At 37.5% G+C, this 26459-nt stretch overlaps 1 protein-coding gene across 1 annotated transcript in view; it reads left to right on the forward strand.

Annotated features, from left to right (window-relative positions):
- The window catches only part of iglon5 (IgLON family member 5), a 164369-nt gene that overhangs the window by 121677 nt on the left and 16233 nt on the right, over positions 1 to 26459 (forward strand). Inside the window, exons 2-6 of the mRNA XM_015371900.1 lie at positions 5110 to 5188; positions 11545 to 11777; positions 13986 to 14105; positions 24982 to 25113; positions 25375 to 25495. Of these exons, the coding sequence (XP_015227386.1) occupies positions 5110 to 5188; positions 11545 to 11777; positions 13986 to 14105; positions 24982 to 25113; positions 25375 to 25495 (685 nt within the window). The remainder of the gene's footprint in view (positions 1 to 5109; positions 5189 to 11544; positions 11778 to 13985; positions 14106 to 24981; positions 25114 to 25374; positions 25496 to 26459) is intronic.

The following is a 26459-nucleotide window of genomic DNA, read 5'->3' on the forward strand; positions in this document are numbered from 1 at the left end:
GAAACAGCAGAGTTGAGTTAAATCAGATGTAGACTAGAATTCTACTGTATATTTACTGTTTACTATATTTTTTGTCACATGGTTTGCATAATATTATATAACAATAATAATTATTATTATTTTAAGTAGTAAAAGTATTTATATGGTTGTTTTCTGTTTAATGGAAATGTTTTTTGAAAATAACAGAACTGATACTGATGAGAGGCCTAAGTGCCCTGAGTTATTTGTTAAGTGCTTCTCTGACCAACAACGAGCCACTGAGCAAACACTTTACACAGCCACTCTGGTTTTGGGTTTATTTAGTTTAACAGTAAAGTAAAGCATCAGCATCAAATCTCTGATGTACATCTTCAGTTTTCATTTGAATGTCTGTTTAATTTCTCAAGCTATACCTTTCCTAACAATCCGGCCTGAAATTATATATTTAGCTTTAAAAATATATCTTAAGGTGATTGTGATGCTGTACATGTAGTTTTTTTTTTAAATCTTCTATTGGAAAAACGTGCAAAGTTAAAAATGCAAACTAAAACTTCAAGGCTGTGGATCAATGTGGCATATCTATTTTGTTCATGGTTTAACAAGATTTTTATCCCTCTATTATACTGTAACGCTATTTAAAAAAACATTCAATAAGCTAAATGTGACATTCTAGTTTCTTCTAAAAGGTCATTTTACCTGAAAAAAATATCAGATTCCGAATCTTACTCAATGTAATGCAATTTATAGTATCTTGTACTGTAATGGGGAAAGATATTTTCTTTCTCTTGTATAAAATCATTACACATAGTAGACAAACCAGTGCAAGATAACTCATTCCAAATTCTTCATTTTGACCTTTAATTATTGGGATTACAGTTGAAATTTTTGTGTTTCAACAGGCCAAAAATCCAAAGCCTACATATTGAGCTTTTGTAAAGGCCTTGACAAGAAATCTTTAGAAATTGCCTGTGTAAATTCTCAGTCACCGGGATCATGGCAACCACAAAACAGGCTTAAATTGGAAGGCAACTGGACTTTGAAACAGTATTTTGAAGATATTTCACCTATCCAGGGGTCTTTGTCAAATCTGTTGGCTCACACCTTTTGAAAATCTGTGGACCACAATAAAAGGTCAGCTTCAGGATTGGACCCAAACATATAAATGGACAGATAAATTAATCCTACACATCCAGCTGAGTAATAGGGATCAAACATCACACCAAAGTTATGCTATGAGCTTTTCAATAGCTACAAAAAATTTATGATAAAGCCATCTATTTTAAACAACATGTAGCCAGATATTATTAAGGATGTTTTGATAAAAATGTATGACTATATTGCTCATGATGAGGTCATGTAAACAACGGAGCTGTGTGATACTTGCCAAGGAAATCACAGGTATAAAAAGTACTGAGATCCCAGCAATTTTCATAGGGCACCTTTGTGGGAGAACAGAGGTGGTTTCATATTGCTAAAATGCAGGTCTTGTTTCACTGCTGTATTCAGAGAGAGTGGCAGAGGTCATAAAGAGTTACATAGTGCAGCAGGTGAGTGCATGAATCACTGAGTGGGAGTTTTCCAATAATAGCGTACTGTATGTGTGTATGTGTCTTATTTTCAGTAAGAAACATAAAGGGGATTTTTTTCCTATTTAGATATTATAGCGAATTCCTTCATGTTTTGCAGCTTCCTCCATGTCTTGCATGTGTACTTGTCTTCAATTTGTCTGTTGACCCAGTATGAGGGAGGGAAAACGTGGCACATTTGTTGACCTGGTTGTCATGTTACACAGTATCTGAGCTTGGAGACTGGATGGTGCAAGTTTTGGAGTTTGAGGTGCCAATTGAGCTGCAAAGATGGGAATTGAGAAGGGAAATGGGAATACACACCCCGACTCACACACACACTGGTTTGTAACCTTCACTGTGTTGTTGAGAGCCTTCAGTGTTTGCATATATCATTCAGTCCAAAGCAAGAGAAAGTTTGTGTGTGTTTTATGTTTGAGGGTGTGTGGCTGTGGGTGTGTGTGGCATGCTTTTGCCTTAGTGTTATATTTTGTTAAAGGGAGCATCCTCTCTTTATGTGTGTGGCTATAATTGCATCTGTGGGATGTTTCTATGACAGCATGTCACACATGTCTCCAAGCTCTGGAACTGAATTAAATTAACCCAAAAAAAAAAAACCGCTTTGTGTGTGGAGTAAGAAGCACTTTAAAGGGAACAGCTGAAAGACAGCTGACGACTAGAAGAGAGGACGCTCGGGTTCTGTTAAAGCAATGCAGCATTATTTCAAAGCATTAAAACAAAAGAAAGCTAAAACTTATGAGCATTTTGGAACGTCAGACCACTAATGTACCATGCCCCTCCTTATAGGCTTTCATGGCTGTAGCAAGTTCTCAGATCTTTGGTCGGCCTAGATAGCGACAGCAGCAGCAGCAGCCATTAATGCGATTACAGCTTTTAGTGGGAGATTTTCAGGGCCAATTTTCTTCTGAAGCGTCATTAGTTTGTCCTCTTTTTATGTCCCCTGTTGGTATGTCTATATACAAAAACATACACAAATACATCCAGCCTCTATCATAAGGAAGGGACTGAATGAAACAAGCATAAGTCACACATGAATTTACATCTCAACATTCAAGTACGTAGCCTTCTGTATGAGTCTTCATCCATACAGGGAAGCCAAGCTTAATTTACATTTAGGAAAAACACAAAAGAGCCACAAAATCTCCCCATGAAACATCTCCTAAAGCTTTTGTTTCCCCGTTCCACCACCATTTTCCCACGCACCCATACCCAGCCTTTGTTTTTGTCTTCTGACAGCATGACTCTTTGGAAAATATACTCTCACTCGCTCTGTGGTGTAAGCATTCTCACTTTAGCTATATAAAATATAGATGGTTTCTGTTATGTTTATAGGCCAACAATATTTATCCCTTTAAGTCCTGCACTATCTTGATAAAGTATTTACAGGCTTTTCCCGTTTTGTCACATTACAGCTAAACATGTAAGTGAATTATGTGATTTCAGGTTTTAGGCAAATATAAAGTAGTGCTTAATCGTGGCATGGAACAAGTAATAGATATCAGAGAAAATATCAGAAAAGTCTAGTCTGGATTTGTAGTCAGCCTTATTATATAAATACTTTGAATCATTTCTTTGTTGGATTTTGAAGTGAATGCGTTTAAGTAGTCTCAAGTCGTCTTTAGCCTCCAAAGGGTTTGCTTCAAGGGATTAGCTTTACTCTCCATGATTCCTAAACAACTTCCTTGTCCTTCTATAGGAAAATGTTTACTGTGCGGATGCTGTTCAAGTTAACATTTGACTATACTTTGTGATTAAGGTTATCTGTGTTGAACATTACATGTGCTATAAGTTAAATGTGATTTTAAGAGGGTTTGTTCCTGGTATGATACTATGTGTGAAGAAACAAAAGCCTAACCTGTGGGTTGGCATTCATATAACCAAAGCAGGCAGATTCTTTGGATTTCTTTTTTTGTTTGTTTGTTTTGTATTTTATGCCTCATGCTATGATTGTATTTTTTTCCCTATATATATATTTTATATGGTGCTGCTTTGTATTTTATGCCTCATATTGTGCAGCACTTTGTGATGCTTGTTTGAGAAAGGTGTTTTTCTTTATTTTTCAAAATAAGATTAATATTTGTTTGTTTTTTTCACACCATATTTTACTATACCTCTGTTTCACATAGCCTTGTTTTTTCCAGCATTTTTATTTTTTCTTTAACTGTCACAAGTACAGAGCCACCAAAGGAACTCTCAACATTTAACCCATTGTGCTGCCATTGTGCTGCTATTGTGCGGCCATGGTGCAGTTGTTTTGGTCTTTTATGTATAATAATAATAGAATTCCTCTGTGTTTGAGGTTTTAACCTGATGAATTGAAAATAGGTCAAAGGGGTTTGAATACTTACACTAGATGTTGTAATGTAATTTTGCTTCTCCTTATCTCAATGAATAGCTTGTTTTTTTTAGTGATTATAAACTGCTCTTTAGTATTGGTATCAGTATTCTTTATTATGCTTTTTAGTAACCTTTTGATTAGTGATGCATGATCATTATAAAATGAAAGCCTCTCTCATTACCCTGTGCAATGAAATAAAGATTTCTCAAAAGACGCATCTCTAATTTAGATCCCACATTTTAAATTTTCTTAGATATGCCTTGGCATTACTTCTGGCTTTCATCTTTAGCAGGTTCTCATCTGCCATGCTGAATGTGTCTCTGACTATGCAAGTCTGTTTAAAAAACCTCGAGGTGCTCCTTAGCACTTCAGCATGGCAGCTTAATTTCATAAAGTCACCATTTATTAAACCTCAAGGCTAGGTCCCAGCAAAAGCCTGTTGAGATATTGAGGTCATCTTGAGGGAAAAAGGAATAAAAGATTTTCAAAAATGGAGGGAGCACACAAGGCAACATATATGATATCCTGCTGTATTTCATCAAAGTCAAGGTATAAAGTGCCACCTGTCCTACAGGGGGAGCAGCCTGCTTATGTTTTCAAAATACAGCCATCTTATACATTTCCTGCCATTGTTTGCAGACCAAGCAATTTTGTACAGAACTTATAACACTATTGGGATATTTCCTTTTTTTCTGACTAAGACACTCATAGATGCCAACTTTGTTTTCCACTTCAGCTAATGGCTTCCAGAATGTGTTTGCTCTAGTGAGAGTTGGTAATACGGTATATGTTTGTGCTTTTGCACATGTGCTCCGGTTCTTGTGTGTATTGGTAGGCAGGATGAGCATCCCTTCTGTTACTGTTGGTGTCCCTTCATTTCACGCTCCGGCAGCTCCGCGTGAATCCTCTTCCCTTGGCTCATTATCAGTGCTGTTCAATGAATGCGCATCCCACCAGAATGCTGGCTAAAACTGAATTACTATTCAAGTATGGAGGTCAGTGCAGACGTTATGACTCTCTTTTTGTTTTCTAAAGTTATTACTTTTCCTTTGTAGTAAGCGAGCAGGATGCAGGACACATCTCCGCTGCAGATTACTTGTTTAGGTGCTGAATCTTCAAGCACCTGAGCTAAGATTGATGAGGAGCCACGAAGCATCTGGTGTCATTATTGGATACTCATTACACTCCTCTCATTTTTCTTGGCAGGGTCCAGTGTGCTTGGGGCAGAATTCGGGCCCCTGCCGGACAATATTACAGTGTTGGAAGGCGAAAGCGTCACTTTGAGGTAACTTCTGATCCTACACCTGCACCAACTGATTATATGAAAAACATGTTTGCCCTTCCACCACCTGTCATGAAGCTTTAATTGCCAAGTCTGAATCTCCTAGATTCATTAGAAATACTACAGTGGGCCATATTTTCAGCCCATAAATGAATGATATAAACTTTTAAATGTCAACAGATTAATCCTACCTATATGAGATTCACTCCTCTTAGACATATTAATGGTCATAGGCCTACTGAAAAAATAGAAAGGTTGATTTTGGCATTTGGTGAGTTTGTTCATTGCTTTTTTTTCATATAACAGGATGTTTTATGTAAAATATCCTAGATTTTCAAAAAATCAATTGAAATATTCCCTCAAAGAAGGTTCCCAGGGACTTTAGAAGAGAAAGACTCCCACAGCATAGTCATCTTCCAACATTCTTGAGTCCTTTTAATTCCCTTTTAGAGTGTGTATGCAGAAAAGCACTAGCCCAGCCAGTTTAATTTACACCATGTACACAGCATATGGACTGGAAAGGAGCGGGTAGAGCTTGAATTCATAAGCGGGACTAACAGGCTCAGTGGAAACATTAAGAAAAATGAGAAACCATCTTTTTTTAAAGTAGCCAGTTGTTGAAATTTTAACAATATAAAAAGCTCTTTTAAGACATATTAAAGGAGATCAATAAAACATTGCTTTGTTGCAGCTGCAATCCTGACTGTTGTGGTTACAGAAAAGCACTGTTGTATTATGGGCCTTCCTCCTGCACTAATCTGGTCTGGTTCTTGTTTAGACCATATTTAACAATATACACATAGTGCTTTTTCACAGTCTCATGATTTTGTTTCAACGTAAACTATATTAATGTGTTTGAGTGTGACTGAAAATTGTCTCTGGCTACCGTCACGCTGCAGGTCTTGATGCTCAATCCCTATTATTGCCGAAACACAATTATTTCTGCAAGGTCTTTATACTAATGTTCACATGGGACTGTTATCAGACTTCCGTCTGAACAGTTCAAAGCATCAAAATGTCCCACACATGCAGAAGAAAAAGGTAGATGTCACATAGCAGCCCAGTGTTTAATAAATTAATGACAAATGGTAATGTAAATCCCTTTATTCTCCCACAATGGGGAAATCCACTCTCTGCATTTAACCCATTCCTTTGAAGAACAGTGGGCTGCCATTGTGTGGCACCCGGGGAGCAGTGTGGGGTTCTTGCTCAGGAACCCAGAGTGGAAGCTGTGGGGATCAACCCGGGTACTTGCAACCTTCTCAGAGCCCAAGCACACTGCTTCAACCACTAGGCCAACACTCCCCACCAAATATCACTGTCACTAGAAGTGTGCAATAATGTTTAATTGAAAAATAAAAACATGTTATAGTGGATGCCAGTGTGTCCATGTTATTAATAAAGATGGACTGTAAATAAAAGCAGCCCAAAAATTAATGATTGTAACAGTGATGCTGCTGCAGCTCATAAGTCTCGTCCAATGCGATACTCCTGATCACCAGGGTGAACTGCAACACAAGAGGGCTGAGTTAGGGTAGACAAGCAGAACCAGAACCATGCCCTAGCCAGATGCTGTGTGTAGGAACCTGCCCATCATACCTGGCAACGTCATGCGGCTTAGTTTGATGGTCAGCACAAGGGCTCTTTAACCTCTATTTGTCTGAACCGTCACCCAGAGGCTGTTAGCATTGTTGATATAGATAACTGGCAAAGGAAGCTAGTATCAGTGATAATTTACTTGGATTTGTCTGATAAGCTGCTTGTTTAGTAAACCTTAATAAAATGAAGTAATATAAGCAACCTTTTGAGACTTGCTATCCTCTTTGGATGCCATTGCACTATGGTATCAAAAAAGTAAGTTTATGTTTCAAAAGATAATTCCTCCGTCATTTTGTGCTTCACACTGACAAGTGCGCAATTTGAACACTAAGAAATGTGATTTTGAGGCTAGCTATGTTTGCAAAGCTGCCTGTATTTTGATTAGAGCAGCTGGACCTATAAGTCTGTGGCTAATCAATTATTGAAATGTTTTGCCTTGAAACTTCACTTTTGAGACTCATTTTTTCATTTTGTGTATCTTTTTCTTTCTACCTTATGAATATGTAATACAGCATTTCATGACTTAGTGTCTACAAAAGGGTGTCACTAAATTCTGTGGATTGAGCATCAAATTTCTTAAAAAGTACAAAGGTGTAAATTTTAAACAGAATAAATTTGCAGTTAAATACTTTTGGCACTTTGATATTCACAGCATCAAAGTTTCTATTGCAAAAGAATTATATCAACATGGCACTATTATGCTACACTATGCACCATTTCTCTGCCCTGAGTTATGGCATGCTAAATGCTTACGATAACTCCAGCATCTTTTGATTCTAATTTGTAATAACTCACTCTGATAATTATTTTACAATTCTGTTGTGAAAAAATACTGTGTGCAGGACATCAGACTTTCTTTGCTTAGTCATAAACTAGCCTTCTATCAACTATCATCAACACTTGTCTATTAGGATTAATGTTCCTATCTCCAACAGTCCTTGGGCGAAAGGCAGGGTACAGCCTGGACAGGTTGCCAGTCCATCGCAGGGGAAAAATCAAACCTGAGACCGATTAAGAGTCTCCAAATAACCTAACAGTCATATTTATCGATTGTGGGAAGATAATCAATGCATTGATAGGGAGAATATGCAAACTCCATGCAAAAAGATCTGAGGACATTCTTGCTGCAAGGCATCAGTGTAGACTATGACCCTACATTTCATCATGTTAATACTTACAGCATGTTTATACTCATTTGAGACTGGTTTTATGGTACGATAACATGCATAGAAAAATAAATCTGTGACAGCAGGTCCTGCTGTGTGTGCTTGCAAGATCAACATGGACTCTGTAATATTTCTTCCTCAGGCAAACAGAAATTCATAATTGACCTTGGTGTTTTGTCATAAATAATGTATTTATTGGATTTTTATTCTACCTTCATAAAAAATGACTTCAGAGTATTCTGACCATCCTTTCCAATTCATTTTTTTTTATCATTCTTTGATAGGTGAACATCCTCTCTCAAACCGGACCTATCGTACTGTGCGTGATAAAGTAGAAATCACAGCTTTTCCTGGCTCCCAACTGAGGAAAAAAAAAGCTTACTTACTTTTTCCCCTGGATGTGACCTGGCATGGCGGTGCGCTCAGCAATCTAAAAAAAAACAACCCTGTCAGCATTACTTAAATCACCTTTGAGTCTACACATCTCTAACAGATATGAACAAATTTGTCTTTTAGCCTCAGTTTTTTTTTATTTGTAAAGAAAGTTGGCCTTTCTCGAAAATCAAACTTGTTGTGAAGCCAAGTACAATTTTGTCAATATTTGTCTGCATCAGCAAGTCTCTACCAAAGTCGAAAATCAAAGAAGCAAGATCTATATTGTCATGAAGACGTGTAGCCTGAAGCTGCTTTAGTGATGTAGTAAAGTCAAATACAGAGGGTTTATTTTAAGCCCAAACTTAAGCTATAAAATCTGCTCTGTCTGTGACTTTCTTCCAAAATTATATCTACTTTTATTAACTTTATTATCAAGTGCAAACCGCATTACTAGAGATGATGACTGCAACATGAGTCAGTACAACTTATTATAAAAACATATGTTTTGGGTTTAGTCTGTGTTGGTCAGTGCATAACTGTTAAACAAAATACTTAACAGCTTTGTTTTCATTTAATTGCTTATGCCCAAGTGGCACAAATACTTCTGTTATGCCTAAGACAATGCTTTTGTATTGGCTTTGATGCAGCCCATTAAGATGAGGCTCAGTTGATGTTATTACGGTACTCATTTCCTCTGGGTATGCAGTCTCATTGCAACAGCATCAGTGCAGAAGTGATTAATTTTAAAAATAGATTATTAGATGATGTGTGTACATAGATAATGAATTTCTATGGAGGGATTTATCACTAGATTGTCTCTCTATTTAAACCTCCGAGCTACAAACAGGCTACTAATCCTTATCAGCATGATAAGGAACACTCTACTTTTAGGTCTCAACCTTAACAGCAGATCAGTGTGTTTCAGGGTATTTGTTAAAGATTTTCAAACTCACTTATACTGTGGGTGTTATGCATTGTATCACTGCCCGTAAGTTAAGAAGTGATCTACCTCAGAGATATTTATCCAGGTCATATTAATTAAACATGAGGTCTTCAAAAGGTTTTTTTTTCTTAATAGTTGAAGCTGTTTAAGGACATCTAGTGGCCAAGCTAAGCACTAGATGTCAGAGTTTTGGCATTTGTGTCAGGTTTTGCACAACAAAACAAAAGTAAATTACAGCGCCCCAGCTAACACAGCTATTTTTCTTCTCATTGTTTGACAGATTTTTCAATTTGTTGCTCTTAGCTTTAATTCAGTGTGGAAAAAATGTCTTGATTTGCAGACAAATAGGTTTACAAAGTTTGCCCTCAAACACCACGAATTACTAAGCTGTGAATAAAGGTAGAAACCCCTTTCTCATGCAATCTGTGGCTTATAGTTTGTTTTTGGACATATGACTCATCTCAGCTAAATTGTTTATCATTTCTCCCCTTTTTGTTCAGGGATTATGCATGCAAATTTTAAACGTATTGCAAAAGGGTTTAAAAACAAATTAAGGAAAAGGAAGTGGTGCAAAATTTGTAGCTAGATAAAGCAATGCTGACTCAGTAGATGGGGTCATTGAATGGTTTGATGGGAATGATAATGAGATAAATGATGTGCTCTTGCCTTTGCAGTCACAGCGTTTTTTTCTTAAATGAATAGAGAGAGCTCACTCACTCTTAGTGAAACAGCCACAAATGGAATATTTTTTAGAAGAATAGAGGTCTGATTATTCTGAAATGTTAAAGAATGCTGCACAGAGATGTCCAAAAGAAAGTTAAACACAATCTGTGTCATACTTCTCCTAACAAAAGTATTAATACCTCTCTTAAATCATGTGACAGTTTCTGATGTCACAACCACATATTTTGATATACAGTATTTCTATTGGGGTTTTTATATCACACGGACACAAGCATAATATTGTGAAGTGGAAGAAAATAAAACAACATTTTTCAAACTGTTCACAACTCAAAATGTTAATTGTATGTCCCTTTACCCATTTAAACATCACTTTCATCTAACTCTACTGATGAGATAGTCTAATGCTCAGACCCCAGAAAGACTTTACCCCAGATATTCCCCCAGTATAAACCAGCAGGGATGTTTATGTGTGGTTGCTGCTCTAACAGGCTCAAAAAAGATTGGTGTTTCACTTATTTGTCTGTACTTTTGAGCTCATACAACAGGTAGAACACACAGTTTATTGAAAATGCTTAATTGATTGTGGGTTTCTGAGCCTTTCCTGATTGCTCTAAACACATTGTGTATTTCAACCCTATACCTGTATGTGGATTAACCTGGCATGTCTACACTCTGAGGTTTTTGGGGTATGGGTGTTTATTTTATTGATGTTATATATGCAATGGTTGTTTGTATCTCTGATCCTATTTTTTCTTGTGTTCGTTCTGTTGTTGTTTCTCTCTAGTTCTAGACGGAGACTCCTAAGATCTTGTGTTGTCTCTATCTTCTGTCTCCTGTCTATTCTAATCTCCTTCTCTCCCAGTCTATGTTCTTTTTTCTCTTTTATTTAAAACAAGTGGAGCATTATAGTAAAAGCCATTTCTAAACATGATTTTTCATGAGCATAGTGCACTGGGGTGGGGAATCCTTCTGAAGGCCTTTAACCTGCCTTAGGGTGAGTCGACAAAAGAGTATGAAGGGTGGAGGGTTCACACTTTTGTGCGTTTCTCACATAAAAGTGCAGAAAAATGGTAAACATATAAAATGGTAGTTTCCACTTCACCTATTTATATTATTTCAGTGTATCAGCCTTATTTCAGTGTTATTTTAACAGTTTTCAGCATAACCAGTGATAGTGCTAAAATGCACTGGTAAAAGCAATAGGGGAGGGATTCTAGATGTCAGTCAAAGGGTCAATATGCTCATGAAATAGCAGCGTAATGGGCTGAATCTTCGAGTAGTGGGGACAAAATTGAAAGAAGCTGCTATGCTAAATTACATGGGTAATAACCCTAGGTTTACACCAAAATCTGCCTCAGCTCAAATGTCCTGAGGATGCCAAATCTAATGCATTATGTTTTCTTTCTCTCTTTTATCACATAACATTACATTAAATCAAGCTAATGCATCACTCAGAAAGTGGCACTATTTGTTTTATGTTAAAAAAGAAAAATGTATACTAATGTTATACATGTCCACAGGATTTTTAAGATGAACGCTAACAGTTATGTTTAAGCCCTCCCACTTTTTAACCACTGTGTGTTCCCCCACAGATGTCGGATTGATGAGGAGGTGACCCACAAAGCTTGGCTGAATCGCTCAAACATCCTTTTCACAGGGACGGATAGGTGGTCCCTGGACAAGCGAGTGACGCTTGTTAACACCAGCAACAGAGAATTCTCCATTCTAATCGACAAAGTGCAAGTAACAGATGAGGGACCGTACACCTGCACCTTTCAGGCCAATAACAAACCTCGCATCGCCCATGTCTACCTCATAGTCCAAGGTCAGTAGCTGAGATGAAACAACTTTTTTCTGTATGTAAGATTTAAATGCAGTAAAAGGATTAATAGAGTTGTATATCCAGAGCCAGCAATTTATATATACATATATACAGCATTTGAAATATCTTTTTTTGGGGATGGAAGGAATATGTTTCATTTTTTTTATCACAGTTCAAATTGTAAATACAAACTCAAATATGCAGATTCTTCTTTATTAGTATTTGATATAATGTCCCTCAGCAAGTTATTGGGAGATGACAGAGGGTACAGTTAGGGCTTGGCAGAACCCTGCTTTGGTGTTTGACCAGTTTTCTTATCAGCAGTCATTAAGTTTATATAAACTGCGTTTTGTTATTTTTCTGTTATTTTTTTTTAGTTTTCTGCACATTTTAATAGAGGTTAGGTCTGGGTCATTCCAGAGGCTAATTGTTTGCCTGTTTTCTCCATTCTACAATCTGTTTGGGATTTTTATAGTTTTAGAGCATACAGTTACTGTATATCACAGTATAAGACATTTAGATGTAGGAGTAAATTGAAGTAAGGTGGAAAGAATGTGGTTTCCAGTGTTACTTTTTCCAACTCCTTCTACCAGTTTAAAAAGAACACCAAGCTTAATATCCCAAGCTTGACCTCATATTTTATATCTTAGTCACCATGGGCCCATGGATTAAAAGACAACAGTGAAGGTATGACAATAACATTTTTCAGAAAAACAAAACAAAAATAAGTATTCTGAAAAGAACATAAATCAGCTTTCCAGCCAGAATTGTATCTGATGTTTGTTAATAATTTTAAAATTTGTTAGTTGAGCTGGAACTCAGTAAGGGAACCTTAGCAAAAAAAAGATAGGATTCATGCAATTATTTATGACTGTATTCAAAATTTTGCATATCAAACATGTAAAACCAGATATTTTTCATGTATTTTATTTTGTATAAAAAGAAAATAGGGAGTAAATGGGGTGAATGTGTCCTAAAAGAGATTGAAAACAATTGTATAAATCCCCATTGTACATGAATGTATCATCATCACAACTCAAAATCAATATTTATTGCAATGTTATGTTTTTTATGTTATGAATATTAAGACAATGTTATCTAGTTATATTGTTAAGAAGAAAGATTACTGCAAATGACAAAAAACAGGAAGATCCGTTGCAGAAGAACTTTGACCTTTTGGGAGTTTTTTACGCTTGTCAAGTTTCCCTAACAACTAAACTGGATTTTGGGCATGCATCAGATGAATGAGCATTTGTCTTGAGTAGAGTAAATGCACAGGGGGATGTCCAACTGTCTGACTAAATACAGTGACTGTCATTGTAGGATGGTGACTGGGGCTCAGTCATCAAGACAGCAGCTCAGTGAGTGAAAATGACTGATCTTGAGTGACACCAACTATTTATGTAAAACTGCCAGGATGTTCCCACGCCCTGCATCAGCACATTATTTATGGTTTATAGTTAGTTATAGATTACCAGCTTAATAAAATTTCAGATTTTTTTTATAGCTAAAATAGTTGAAGTAACAGAGACAAGAGAGGTTAGTTACAAGTATGAGCCACAGATATTATTACAACAGCTATGGCTGCAAGATCTAAATGTTGGCAAAGATGACTGCATATGTTTGGTTCCAAGTTGCTTGCAATTGAAGTAAGAGCTTGATAGTACACAAAATAATTATACCCTTGAGCAGTAGCAGCGCTGCAATCTGTGCTTTATCACTGCAAACCTTCCTGAGTTGATGTAACAAATCTCTGAGTAAGGCTCATTAAAAATAACGATACAGGGTCATTTAAATTCAAGGTCCATCATGTTATCAGACTTCGAACATATGTAGTGCACCAGTGCTTTGTGTTTAGGGTCATTATGTTAAATAAATACAAGGAAAACACTCCAACAAGTGAGGAATTTAATGGATGTTCTTTGCAGCAAAAGATCAAATTAGATCAAGCGTTAGTAGGAGAGCATTTTAATATTCAATTGCATTGGCTTAAGATCTATTGCATTTTAAGGAGATGGTTAGCCATATTGTTGCACGGTTCAGTAAGCACCTAAGCTCAGATCATTAATCAGCCGATATCCTGTCTGTCTGAAACTCAAAGACCTTAACACCTTAATAAACTGTGAGGCCAAACCGTATCAATAATTTATGGAAGTGAAAGGTGATTTTAAGGTCGGGGTTTAATGGTGGAATCTTGTTTTTCCTGTTCAGTGCCAGCAAGAATTGTAAACATCTCCAAAAGTGTGTCGGTGAATGAGGGAGAGAATGTTAACCTCTACTGTCTGGCAGTCGGCCGGCCTGAGCCCACTGTCACATGGAAGGACCAGAAATGTAAGCTACTTATTCTTCTTTTCTTGTTGTTATATCCAGATATCTTATGTTAACACCTCGGCTTTATCTTCCAGTATATTTGTTCATCTCTGTCTCTGTGCTGCATGCTATAGTCTATCCATGCTTTATTTACACACAATGTGAATGCTTATCAGCATTGACATTGCATCCATTTCTACATTTTTGTCCCTGTGTCATCATTCTTAGATCTAGTTGTTCATTAATTTTCTTGCCTAAACCATTTTGAATTTCTCCTAGTTTTTTGTCTTAACCAAATACAGTAAACATTATGCGTTATTCTTTCTAGTGCACCAGTTAAATTAACAGAATTTGTCTTGACCCATCCTTTCATCCTGCCCCTCTTTGGCCACATGGTTAACTTTGGCCCTAAATAACACCATTTTTGCTTCTGTTTGTGTTTGAAATATGAGTATTTGATATAATGAGTGTAGTAGTTATTCCATCAGAGTTTACAACCTGCTGATTCTAAGTCAGATAGAACAGTCTTTTCATGGCCTTTTCAGAGTGCTGAGTTGAATTGGTCTATTATCTAATCTATTTGGGAGCACCAAGTTTACTGCATCACATTTAAGCAATTGTTAAATGAAAAATACACAATACCTTAACACGAGTTTGATTCTCAACACCTTGAGTAAAATCAGTATATTATGTGTACTACTATATGTGTAAAAGCATGATCTAATTGTTTTTCATGTACCTAAATGTAACAACTATGGCTAATACTGGTAAAATAATATCACATCTTAGTATGTATTATTCTAGTAGTGTTACAGTATAACATGCATTTACTTTTTAACATAAAATAAGCACTATTACTTTATCCAACTGAATCAGTTGTTGAGTCTTTTTATATTAATACCCCATTTTGACACTTGATCCTTTTGCTTGCAACTGCTTGGTAGCCTAAATTTATTTGCCATAATCATTACTTTCTATGTTTACCATAACCATTATTAATGACATACAGCCTAATTTTTTTAGTCTCTGAATTATCTCCATGTAAGCTTTGGTAAATGGGCTTCCTGCTCAGTCTCTCACGTCTAGATTTCAGCAGAGTTCTTCTCTTACATCAACATTTTTCTCCTCTCATATGATCCATCCGTCCCAGTCCTGAAGTCATATCATATCAGTTTTTGTAGTTGTACATATGATACTTATTTAGTATGAAATTACTCATTCTTTTGTACACTGAAAATAATACAGCCTTTTTCTGTGATCTGAAATTATTTAGGCATATTTTAAGACAGAAAACAGTATAAAAGAGCTGTAAGGAGGGTAAAAGCAGTTTGCTAATCTTCTCGTCTCACTGCACTATCCTTTCGCTAGGAGATCTACTAATTTCAATCTAATTTGCCACTGCAGTTCTAACAACTTACTATTTGTGGTATTTCAGGGTCTATAGCTACAGTGCATTTAATCTTTTTCAGTTTAAAAAGGACAAAACTAAAATAAAGATGGTTGGCTGTGTTGAAACTTGCCGTGCATGAGTCATAAATTTGGGCAAAAAAGTCTAATTTAATGGATTAAGGGAAGATTATGCAACACAATTAATGGACCAGATTATTTCTACACCTCCAAGTATCTTTATGTATTTTTTAGTGTGTTGCTGCACACTGAGTTATCCTCTAAATAACCTATAAAAAATGTCCCTACTTGTTAAGCAAGCTGGCTGTTTTATTGATTTTAAAACCTTGCTTTATTGTGGAGTTCTGTATTTTTTTCTTATGTCATTTCTTTTAGGAATTTTATTGATTTTTCAGAGATTTTTTAGTCCTCACTTTTGTGTTGTACTTTAATGTTTTGCTTTAAGACTGTCATGTACTGTATATAGAAGCAACAGCAAGAAAGCAATAATAAGTAGGTCAGGGGGAACAACTACTGAACATACTGTCATTATAGTGCAGGGCTAATATATTCACCAACAACTGTAATGGTGTATGTACAGTCAGCTGTAGGCTCTCTCAGAGGTCGGTTCCCACTCTTCTCCTGTGTTTCTACCCATGTTTGCCCTTCTTTGCACAGTTATTGTTTGTTATGCTGCGCAGTAGCGTACAGTACCTCGGGCAGGGACAACCACAGTGGAGATCATACACACCCACAGAAACACAGAAGTGTACAGCTAAAAAGGAAAGCACGCTTGAATGCACACCTGCAACAAACACACACAGACACAACTTCCCATCACAAACTCTGCGCGGTTGTCCTCACTTGAAAGCCTACAGCATTTCTTCTCTGTCAGCAGTAATCCTCCCTCTCTAGCCGCCCCCATCATCTCACCCTGCCTCCCTCCCCTCCCGTACCCCCTCATAACCCCTTAGCGAGCAGAGAATGAGATAGCGCCCACATTGCTATTCCATGGGAGTTTCTACAACCAAGCTATCAGTTGTAGGAGACCAGGGGTTGCTGGAAATAGCAGGTGGGAGGGGTGGGAATGGGATGGAGGGGTTGTTGAGCCCAAAGTAACAGCAAGAAGCTGCTAGCCATCTGTCCCCATTACTCAGAGACTGCAGAGAAAAACTGCAGGGAGGGCAATCTGGAGAAGAGACTAAGTTGGATGGACTGGGTGTGTATTTATGTGTGAATTTACACCAGGAGGCCATGGATAAGGAGGAGCCGGTGCACATCAGAGGTCACAGGGATCTGCTTAGAGTCCCTGATACCTTCAGAGTGTCTGTGTTTCTGAAATCTTACTTGCATGATACAGCGATAGTGTGCTGCACCACTATTTCCAGGTGTCATCTTCTTCATTATAACTAAAGTAAAGGTCTTATGCTTGTCTTATTCATACCTGCAAACATGACAAAAAGATATTGGCCTCTAGTTCAAATGAAGATTTATTTATAGAATTATTGATTGATTGAGCGATCTGATTCATTACAGAGCTGAGGAGGAGGAAAATACTTCAACGACAACAAAACCAAAAAAGAAAGACTTGATTCCTAATGAAGTAAAATGTGAACCTTAGATTGTTTAAACTACTAAAATATATACAATATGAAAAAAGGCAGTACTAGTAAAGGTCAAGTTAATTTCTGTACAAGACACTTTTTTTTGTCAGAAATGTTGAGAAAAACAGTAATCAATCACTACAGCCATTTGAGGAGATTTTTTGTATAGGATTAGTCTTCATTAATCCATAGCAGCTTAAAATGTATTTATTTGAAAAAAAGCCTCATAGTTGTGCATTCAGAAGTTCCATTTTTAATTGCATTAAAATGTCAAGAATAAAAGCAGAAGAGAGATCTCACAGAAACCTGAAAGACACATGAGACTTTTTGCTTCAAAAATGAGATCAATGCTTTCAAATAAGTAGAAGTGAGCTACATAGAAAATATTTGCTGTCTATGAAACTCAAACATGTAGGAAAAGCATTGTTGATTGGTCTAATCCATAAAACCATACCTTGTAAAACAGAGCAGCTTTTAGCTACATCTACACTAACAGCAGATGTGGGATGTGTTTTCTCTTTAGTTTAGCAAAATGCGGAGGTCTTTTTTATATTCAACTTTATCTCTGGCACTTACACGCTTGTTTGTTTGTCTTTAGTTATAAAACACCACATAGTTTCCACTAGTAACCTTAGTGCGTCAATGCACTTTGAACTGTCAGTAATTACCTCAGGCAATGTCTTATTTACTGTTCATAGAACGTTTGTGAGAAAACATTTGGTATTTTGACAGGCCTACGCTGTTGCTAATTGTATTGGAAAGAAAAACAAGTGCAGATCAAGAGTTTCCCTATTTGTGACGGTGAGCAGATGACTGGAAAAAGTACTGACTGGTATAATCTTAATTAAGGTCTTCTGGAACTGACCCATTCTGAATGGGTAATAATTAAAAGTTGAAAATTGTTGTTTTTTTTTACATAAAAAGTACTGAACCAAAATATAAATGTTTTTTTTATGTTGATGGTAAATCACCTAATGTTGTGTTCATTTATTCAAAGAAAAGGAGGCTTCTGCTAATAATTTCACATGAACTCTGATCGAGCAGGTTCATCCTGTTTGCTGCTTGTTGAAATGCTTGCTGCCGTTTTCATTCTTCTTGTTATAATTATTGACACCAATTTACTGTACTATTGCTCCGTGATTCTTCAATTGCTGGGAATGGATACAGTTTTCTGCACCTGAACTAACATTTATAGAAAAGAAAAGTCAGGATTTATAGGTCAGACAAGTTATAACTGATAGATGCCTTTTCAAAGGTTCTATAAAGATCAACTCTCTCACTTTTATTTGAGCAATTTTGTTTTACTATGACACACCAATATATCTTGATCACTACTTCTAAAAAAAAATCAATGATTAATTTAAGCTTCTAGTTTATTACAGTGATCATTAGATGTTCTTAAAATCCACTAAAAGTCCCAAATTAGTTTCCAGAATGTTAATCAGCCAGACATGTCTCAGCACTGTGTCTCCAGGTAAATTGTTCATTAAATGTCATTTAGCTTTTTAGAATAGCTAAAACACTAAAAAAAGAAAACAGTAAGTAAAATGAATCAGATGATTGTAGACTGCAGCAGATAGTGGCATCCTTACTTTTGTAATTCCTAGTACCAACCTTTAAACCAAATTAATATGCCTTCTGGTTCACAGGGAGGCAAACCAGAAAAAAATAATTTTCCTAGTCTATCATTAGAAACGTGCTTATGAAGAGTTTTCTAAATATTTCCCTTAGTTTGAGAAGTTCAGTCCAAGGTCAACGACTTAGACGTATACTCAACTTTATTTACCCCTTGGGATTACTCCTTCAGGGAAATTATGCCATTAAAGATAAAAATGTGACAGACAATATAAAAAGAGGGTATAATGTACCGAAACAGCATAAAAAAAAAAAAAAAAGTTGAAATGTCCTGGAATGTTTCCCTTAAAAATAAAAATACCTGCACAGTAGAGAGCTAAGGGAAGACTACATAGTAGTTAACTTGCATTATTGCTCTTGCACTGCAGAAATGTACTAACCATATAAATAAGTGAAAAATTAAACAAACTACACAGTAGTTGACTTGGAATATTGCACTTATACTGCAAAGATGTACTGAAAAAATTACACAGGCTAAACAGTAGTTGACATGTGTTATTGCACAGTGAGAGAAAAGAATATTGCATATAGTGACAATAGGCAATGTTTTGCATGAGATGTCCAATGAGGGGGGTGCTGACCCTTGTCCCCCTTCCTATTCCTCCTCCTTCCCCCAAATGAGCAGTTGTACAGCTTGATGGCTTGGGGAGCGAAGGAGATCAGCAGTCTGTTGGTTCTGCATTTGGGGATGAGCAATCTCCCACTGATCAGGCTCCTCTGAGTGGTGAAGACAGTGTGCAGAGGGTGGCTTGCGTTGTTCATAATGTCCAGCAGTTTGTTAAGTGTCCTTGTCTCTACCACGGTCCCCAGAGAGTCCAGCTTCTTGCCAATCACAGAGCCTGCTCGCCTCACCAGTTTGTCCAGTCTGGAGGTGTCCTTCATGGATGTGCTGGTCCCCAAGCACCCCACGGTGTAGAAGAGGACATTGGCAACCACAGAGTGGTGGAACATCACCAACAGCTTATTGAAGATGTTGAATGACCTCAGTCTCTTTAGGAAGTACATCATGCTGTGTCTTCCTGTGTAGGTGGTTGGTGTGTGTTGACCACTCCAGTTTATTATCCAGCCAAACCCCAAGGTATTTCTATGAATCCCCTCCAGTAGTAGCGGATTAGTCTTTGGTCCGTTCCTCCTAAAGTCTATGACCAGCTCCTTCGTCTGGGAGATGTGCAGTTCCAGGTGGTTGGTGCAGCACCAGTGGGCAAAGTCCCCCACCAGACTCTTGTACTCCTCCTCTCTGTTGTCCCTGATACAACCCACAATGGATGTGTCATCTGTGTACTTCTTTTTGTGCCACAGTTGTATATCACTTATGTGATAACCTCAACCATCTATCATTAAAGACCCAGTCATCACTAACTATGGCAGAGGATCTATGATGCCATGGGTTTGTTTGTCTTTCAGAGGTGTCGGGAACATTGTTAGGGTGTGTGGCACCATGGCATATTTGAAATACTAGAACATTTCAAATTAATATTGGCTAACCTTTGGCAGAAAGCTAAAAAAAGCTTGTGGGATTCTACGTCACCTCTTCAACCTTAATCTGACCTAAGAGACACTTCCATTGATGTGGAAGACCTCCTGCCTTGTTCGATTGCCAAAGAAGACTATAGACATGTTTCTCTGACATCCCACATTACAAAGGTCCTAGAGAGACTTATTTTTGTTCACCTCAGCAAGCGAACAAGCAGCTATCAAGATCCCCTGCAGATTATTATAACTATGAAGTTGGAGTTGATGAAGCCATCATAAACCTGCTTCAACAAACCTATTGTCATTTAGACAAGGCAGACAGCACTGTGATCATGTTCTTTAATTTCTCCAGTGCAAGATTCAGCTTGATTTAGTTTGTGAGAGTCTCCAGAAGACTCAGGTAGAGTGGATCAAAGACTACCTGCAAACAGACCATAGTTTGTTAGACTGAAGGGTCAGGTGTCTTATCAAGCAATCAGCAGCACAGGATCAGCCCAGGGGATGGTACTCTCCATTCCTTTTTACTCTGCGCATGTCTGTCTTCTAGTATCAGACAGAGCCCTGTCATCTACAGAAATACTCCGAAGACTCTGCAATCATTGGGTGTATCAAAGATTGACAAGAAAATTAGTACAGGGAACTGGTGAACCAATTTTTGGATTGGTTTGGAAACAATCATCTGATCCAGATTATTTAATAAAACAAGGGAGATGGTTGTAGATATCAGAAGAAACTGGAACACGTAGAAACATATTAACATCATGGGAGAAGACGTGGAGGTGGTGGAGGAGTATAAATACCTTGGTGTTCACTTGTAGAACAAACTCGACTAGAGAGCTAATGACTTAAAATTAATAAAGAAGGCAACCCTAAACCTTCGCAGAATTCTTCATAAGGTGAAGAAAATTATAGACAATAGTGAGCCTCCTCTTTAGAACATTTTTAAGCGGTAACAGAGTGTCTTCGGTAAGAGGCTTCTCCACATCTGGTGCAAGACAGACTGCTAAGGAAGATCCTGCCTGCCCACAGCTATCAATACCTACAACACCGGGTTCAAAGTTAAGTTATGAGTCACTGCAACATTTAATTTCCCTCTGGAATTAGTAAAGTATTTTTTTATTAAATTAACTTATTGTGTATTTCAACGGGAAATGCTTTAACAACGTTTTTGTAACAGGACTCCCCCCCCCCCAACAAAATACAGTATATGCTCAAATATAAAGTTTTAGATCAATATATTTTCTGTTAAAAAATTTGGACTTTTATAGAAAGTTTTTTTAGTCATAGATTATGCCAATAAAAACTTGTATCTAGAAATAAAAACATCTTTACTGTATAAATAAATCACATCAGCACTGTTTTTGCAAATATTTTTCACAGAAACTGAAACAAACACATAATTCCACCCCTTTTAGAGTCCCCACAAAAATTACATTGTTCTCATTTTTAGCAAACTTCAGACCTCTTTGCAGTTATTGTGGTTTTTGTAATGGAAACGAATCAGTGGAGCCCAGAAATCAAGCACCCTGAAGATCCACTCAAGCTGTCAGTGTCACCAGAGAAATAGAGCACCATTTCACTGCTGGAGAAAGCCTTATCCTTTTCTCCATTTTTTTTCCATCACCCCCTCCCCTTTCCTCCAAGGTGGAATCCAATTATCTCTGGTGGTCAGGAGTTAGGCTCCTTCAAAAGCCTTAAGTGGTTGATGGAGCTGTATTTTACTGACCATTGTAGGAGTGCCAGAGGCCGTCTCTGCTAAGATATGATCTCCCGCCAAAGTGAAAAGAAGTGTGCAAGGCAGGATCGCAGATCTCAGGGGATGGAGCAAGAGAGGGCTGTCATATTACATCATACAGTCTGTAGGAGCTGTCGATGAAATGTCAGTGAAAAAAAAAACAACCGTATCAAAAACCCAACTTGATGCCTCAATACTTTCCTCTCTGTGTGGCTTTTTTTCACATCTTGCTTATCTTTTATCACTGCATCTTCTTCCCACTCTGTTGTATTATTCTTTATGTCTAGCACTTGATCGCTACGTGATATTTTATTTGAACATCTTTATTTTATAAAATGTATCTGTTAATGATCAGGTTAGCATAAGAAAAAACTATGAAGCACTGCTTAAGCGCCAGTTTTATTTATTACTTAAAACAATACTGCATATATTTTGAACCAATTATTAGCCTAATTTGAGATGCATGATTTATTTTTTTGCAGTCAATATACTGCCCTTGATGCTTTGAGTGGGCTTTTCTTCTCAAAAACGTCCCTATGTGATTTGAAAGCATTTACTGACCTTGGGATTGGCAACACAGCAGAGATGACACTTGCCTGATCCAACATGTTTGGTTCCTATTATGAAGAATTTTTTATAGAGAGGTGCTGCTACCTGTGTTTCGGAGTGTAGGGAGGGGCTTGCTTACTAAGTTTTTGCTGAAAATGGTAAATTCAGAGCAAATGGTGGTTTATGTTTTGTCACCCAAGTCCCAAACAAGAAATTAAAAAACTTGCAATATTTTTGAAAAACAAAAACTCTCTTAAGGGGTCTAAAAAGGTGCTAAATATAGCTAGTTGCTTACTTGGATACAATGCTGAAGTACATTGCTGTTCATTTTTATCAAAAAAATGCAAAAAAATCTGTCAGATTGTGCGGCTATATTTTGTGTACATCTGAAAGTAGACATTCTGTCAAAATAGGTCAACAAATGCACTGTTGTAATCAAGACCACAGCAACCAAGGCCAAGGACCAAGGAATACTGAGTCCAAGACAAGGGTCAATTCTTTAGAGGCCAAAACCAAGACCTTATATGGTTTGGGTCTTGGCATCTAAATGTCTTGGCCTTGTCTTGGTCTTGGCCTTATGTGGTCTTCTTTTTTGTCTTGCGCTCTAAAGGTCTTGGCCTTGTCTTTGTACGCCTTAGTCTCGGTTGGTTGTGGTCTTGACTATGACACTACTTTTTAATAAGCTATACATTTGATGAATTAAATGTTTGCTTTCAGAGGAATGAACATTTTCTTCTTCCGTTTGGTCCGGTAAACACAATACGTTGTACCATTATTAACTCTTAACTTGGAGCAACCCACAATTGCTTTCAATTTAACACCCAGTTTTAGCTCAATAAAAAAAAAATTATTTTCTGCAATTATTTTCTTACAGTGCAGATTAGCCACAGAGTAAATCTGCCTCTGAAATTCTTTGTTGATGAAAGAGACAAGAATTTACAAAAAAAAGATGAAAAGCTTGCGGGTTTATATCAGTCTATTGAATGAGTTTGATGGTTGGTTCTGAACCCAGTCTCCAGGTATTACTTTTGGAGGCTGCACATACAAGATTTTTATTTTTCTGGGTTTTTAAATTTCTGATATAGAAATGAGTTGAGCTAGGCATTTTATAGATCATATTAAAAATGGAAACATTTCTGCAGTAATAAATCTGCTTCTAATTTATTAAAGAAAACTTGGTATTTTAAAAGGATAGTGTCACAACAGACCTACGGTGTACTTTTTTTTCCCTTTTTTTTAACCAGTCAAATAAGGAATAAGACTTAACTGAATAACACCACAACACCTAACATCTGCCTGTAATCTCTTGGGTGGCACATGCAGCCATCACTGCATCAACATTCGTTGCTCAGCTACGGTGAATTGTCTCCAGCTCAGTAGCCTCACTAATAATCCTTAAGTATAATCTTCAATTAGAAGCGCAGCACTAATCTCTGACAGGAATAATCGTAGCGTTTAGGATCTATTTGGTGTGTGTTCCTGTTTTTGTCCTTAAATTCCTTGTCACAGAGCTGTTCATGATAGGAGCTTGAAGTCTACAGTCTGTGGGTAGTTTGGTGTTTTTTTGTGTCTTTTTTTGTTTAGCCTTGGAGAGGGGTTCACATTGATGTAATCAGAAACGGTTTAATAGTTGGACTTCATAGTTAACTCTGAAATTATATTATGCTGTAACACATTCTGAGTTCCTTAATTTGTTGAAAGAGGAGGGAACATACTGTAATCCTGATGCCTTTAGAAGTATAGAGACAGCTGGCTCATTGAAAGGAATATGTGCACTATCAGTCTCTTTTTTTTTCTCCTGTCTCTGCCACCATTCAGCCAATAACATTCATTCCCTACATGAAGAAGCAATAACTCGCAATCTATTCCCTCAACTCTGCACCTCTGAAGAGATGTTCGTCGCCCGAGGAAAAGTGCTAGACTGACTAATTTGGTTTTGCTTCACCTGGGAGTTTGTCAACATCAAATAACAGCCAAATGTTCTTCTCACCATGTAATGTGGTGAATTAGCTATTACACCCCTGCTCATCCGGTCGTTTGTTGAATAGTACCCAAGTTCCCCTGGTATTTTAAAAGTGACAGTGACACTTACATCGCAGAGTGTTGGTTTTTCTGGATGACCTAGTACATTTATTTATTTTTTACTTTTGCTGTAGAACCAGCCACTGGCAAAATATTTATTATGATACATTTTTCTTGATTACAAATGTTTCATTAGTGTCTGCTGATAAATACATTATCCTCAAACACTGCCATTTTATCGTATAATTACGACTTTAATTATCATGATATTGATTTCCACCACACCTCCCATCTTTCTACATCAATATTCCATGGCAGAATTGAATGATGCTTCATTTGCAGTTATTTGCATGTTGGCCTTCTGCATGCTCATATACTGTCATAAGCTGGAAGGGCACATGCTGTACCTGAAGTAATGGGCCATAAATCTGCACACAGGGTCACATCGTAATTGATGTTTTGTAACCTTTGACTTTCCCCTTTCTTTAATTAGTTGGGATGGTGAGCGAGGGGGAGTTCTTGGACATCACAGAGATCAAGAGGGAGCAGGCCGAGGACTATGAATGCATCACCCACAATGGTGTGGCTCCCCCTGACCAGCAGAAGGTCAGAGTTACTGTAAACTGTAAGTACCTCTCTGTTTGTTGGACAGAAAGGCCCAGTGGTCATAATAAAGCTCAACGTTATGTGCATAATTATGTATAGATAATATATGTAAATTTTGTGAACACATTAGTACGTACACTTTTTGATTTAATTGTCTACAGGCATTTTTCAACCTTGCATGCACTCCCCCATCAGACCTCACTTGACTATTTAGCAAAGGTCAGTGTATACTAATTACTGAACCGACTCTTGCTGATTTTTCCCTAATATTACCCACCAGACCCTCCAATGATCACAGAGATAAAGAACCAGCCTGGCTATCTGGGGAAGCCTGCTATCATGAGGTGTGATGCAATGGCAGTTCCAACAGCCACATTTGAGTGGTACAGAGACGATCATAGGTAAGACTGTTTCTATAGCTTGGAGGTTGGGGTTGCGACGATTATTTAAGTTACTATATATATATCTATATATAGATATATATATAGATATATATATAGATATATGTATATATTCCTCACCCGCTGCCCCAGAATATCTGCAAAGTATCTTTGATGTTCCTAGAATTGCAATTTTCTGGACCGAGATGTCTGATATATTTCCAAGGATCTGCTGTAACCATTCCTTAAGTTTGGGGGTCACTGCCCCGAGTTCCCCAATGACCACAGGTACCACTGATGCCTTGACATTCCAGGTTTTCTCCAGCTCTTCTCTGAGCCCCTGGTATTTCTCTAGATTCTCATGTTCTTTTTTCCTGATGTTGCAGTCACTTGATATTGCTATGTCAACCTCAACGGCTTCCTCTGCTTTTTGTCCACTGGTCCGTCTGTATCTGGAAGTCCGACAGGAACTTGGCTTGGTTATTCTCTGCCGTCTTTAGAGGTGTTTCCCACTTTGACGTTGGGTTTTCCAGCCCATACTCTGCACACATGTTGTTGCATACTATTCCAGCCACTTGGTTATGGCGCTCCATGTAAGCTTTGCCTGCCAACATCTTACAAACTGCAGTTATGCTGGATTGTCTCAGGGGCCTCTTTGCACAATCTGCACCTGGGGTCTTGTCTGGTGTGGTAGATCTGGGCCTCTATTGCTCTGGTACTTAGGGCCTGCTCCTGTGCAACCATGATGAGTGCTGTGCTGTCCTTAAGTCCGGCTTTCTCTAGCCATTGGTAGGATTTTCTGATATCCGGCACTTCAGTTATGTTTTGGTGGTACATTCCGTGTATGGGCTTATTCTCCCATGACGGGGTCTCTGGTACCTCATCTTCTATTCCCCGCTGTCTGAGACATTTACTAAGGTGTCATCTGTATATATATATATATATATATATATATATATATATATATATATATATATATATATAT

This window comes from Cyprinodon variegatus, unplaced genomic scaffold (assembly GCF_000732505.1).
Source record: "Cyprinodon variegatus isolate N-32 unplaced genomic scaffold, C_variegatus-1.0 Scaffold66, whole genome shotgun sequence".
Lineage (NCBI taxonomy): Eukaryota > Metazoa > Chordata > Actinopteri > Cyprinodontiformes > Cyprinodontidae > Cyprinodon > Cyprinodon variegatus.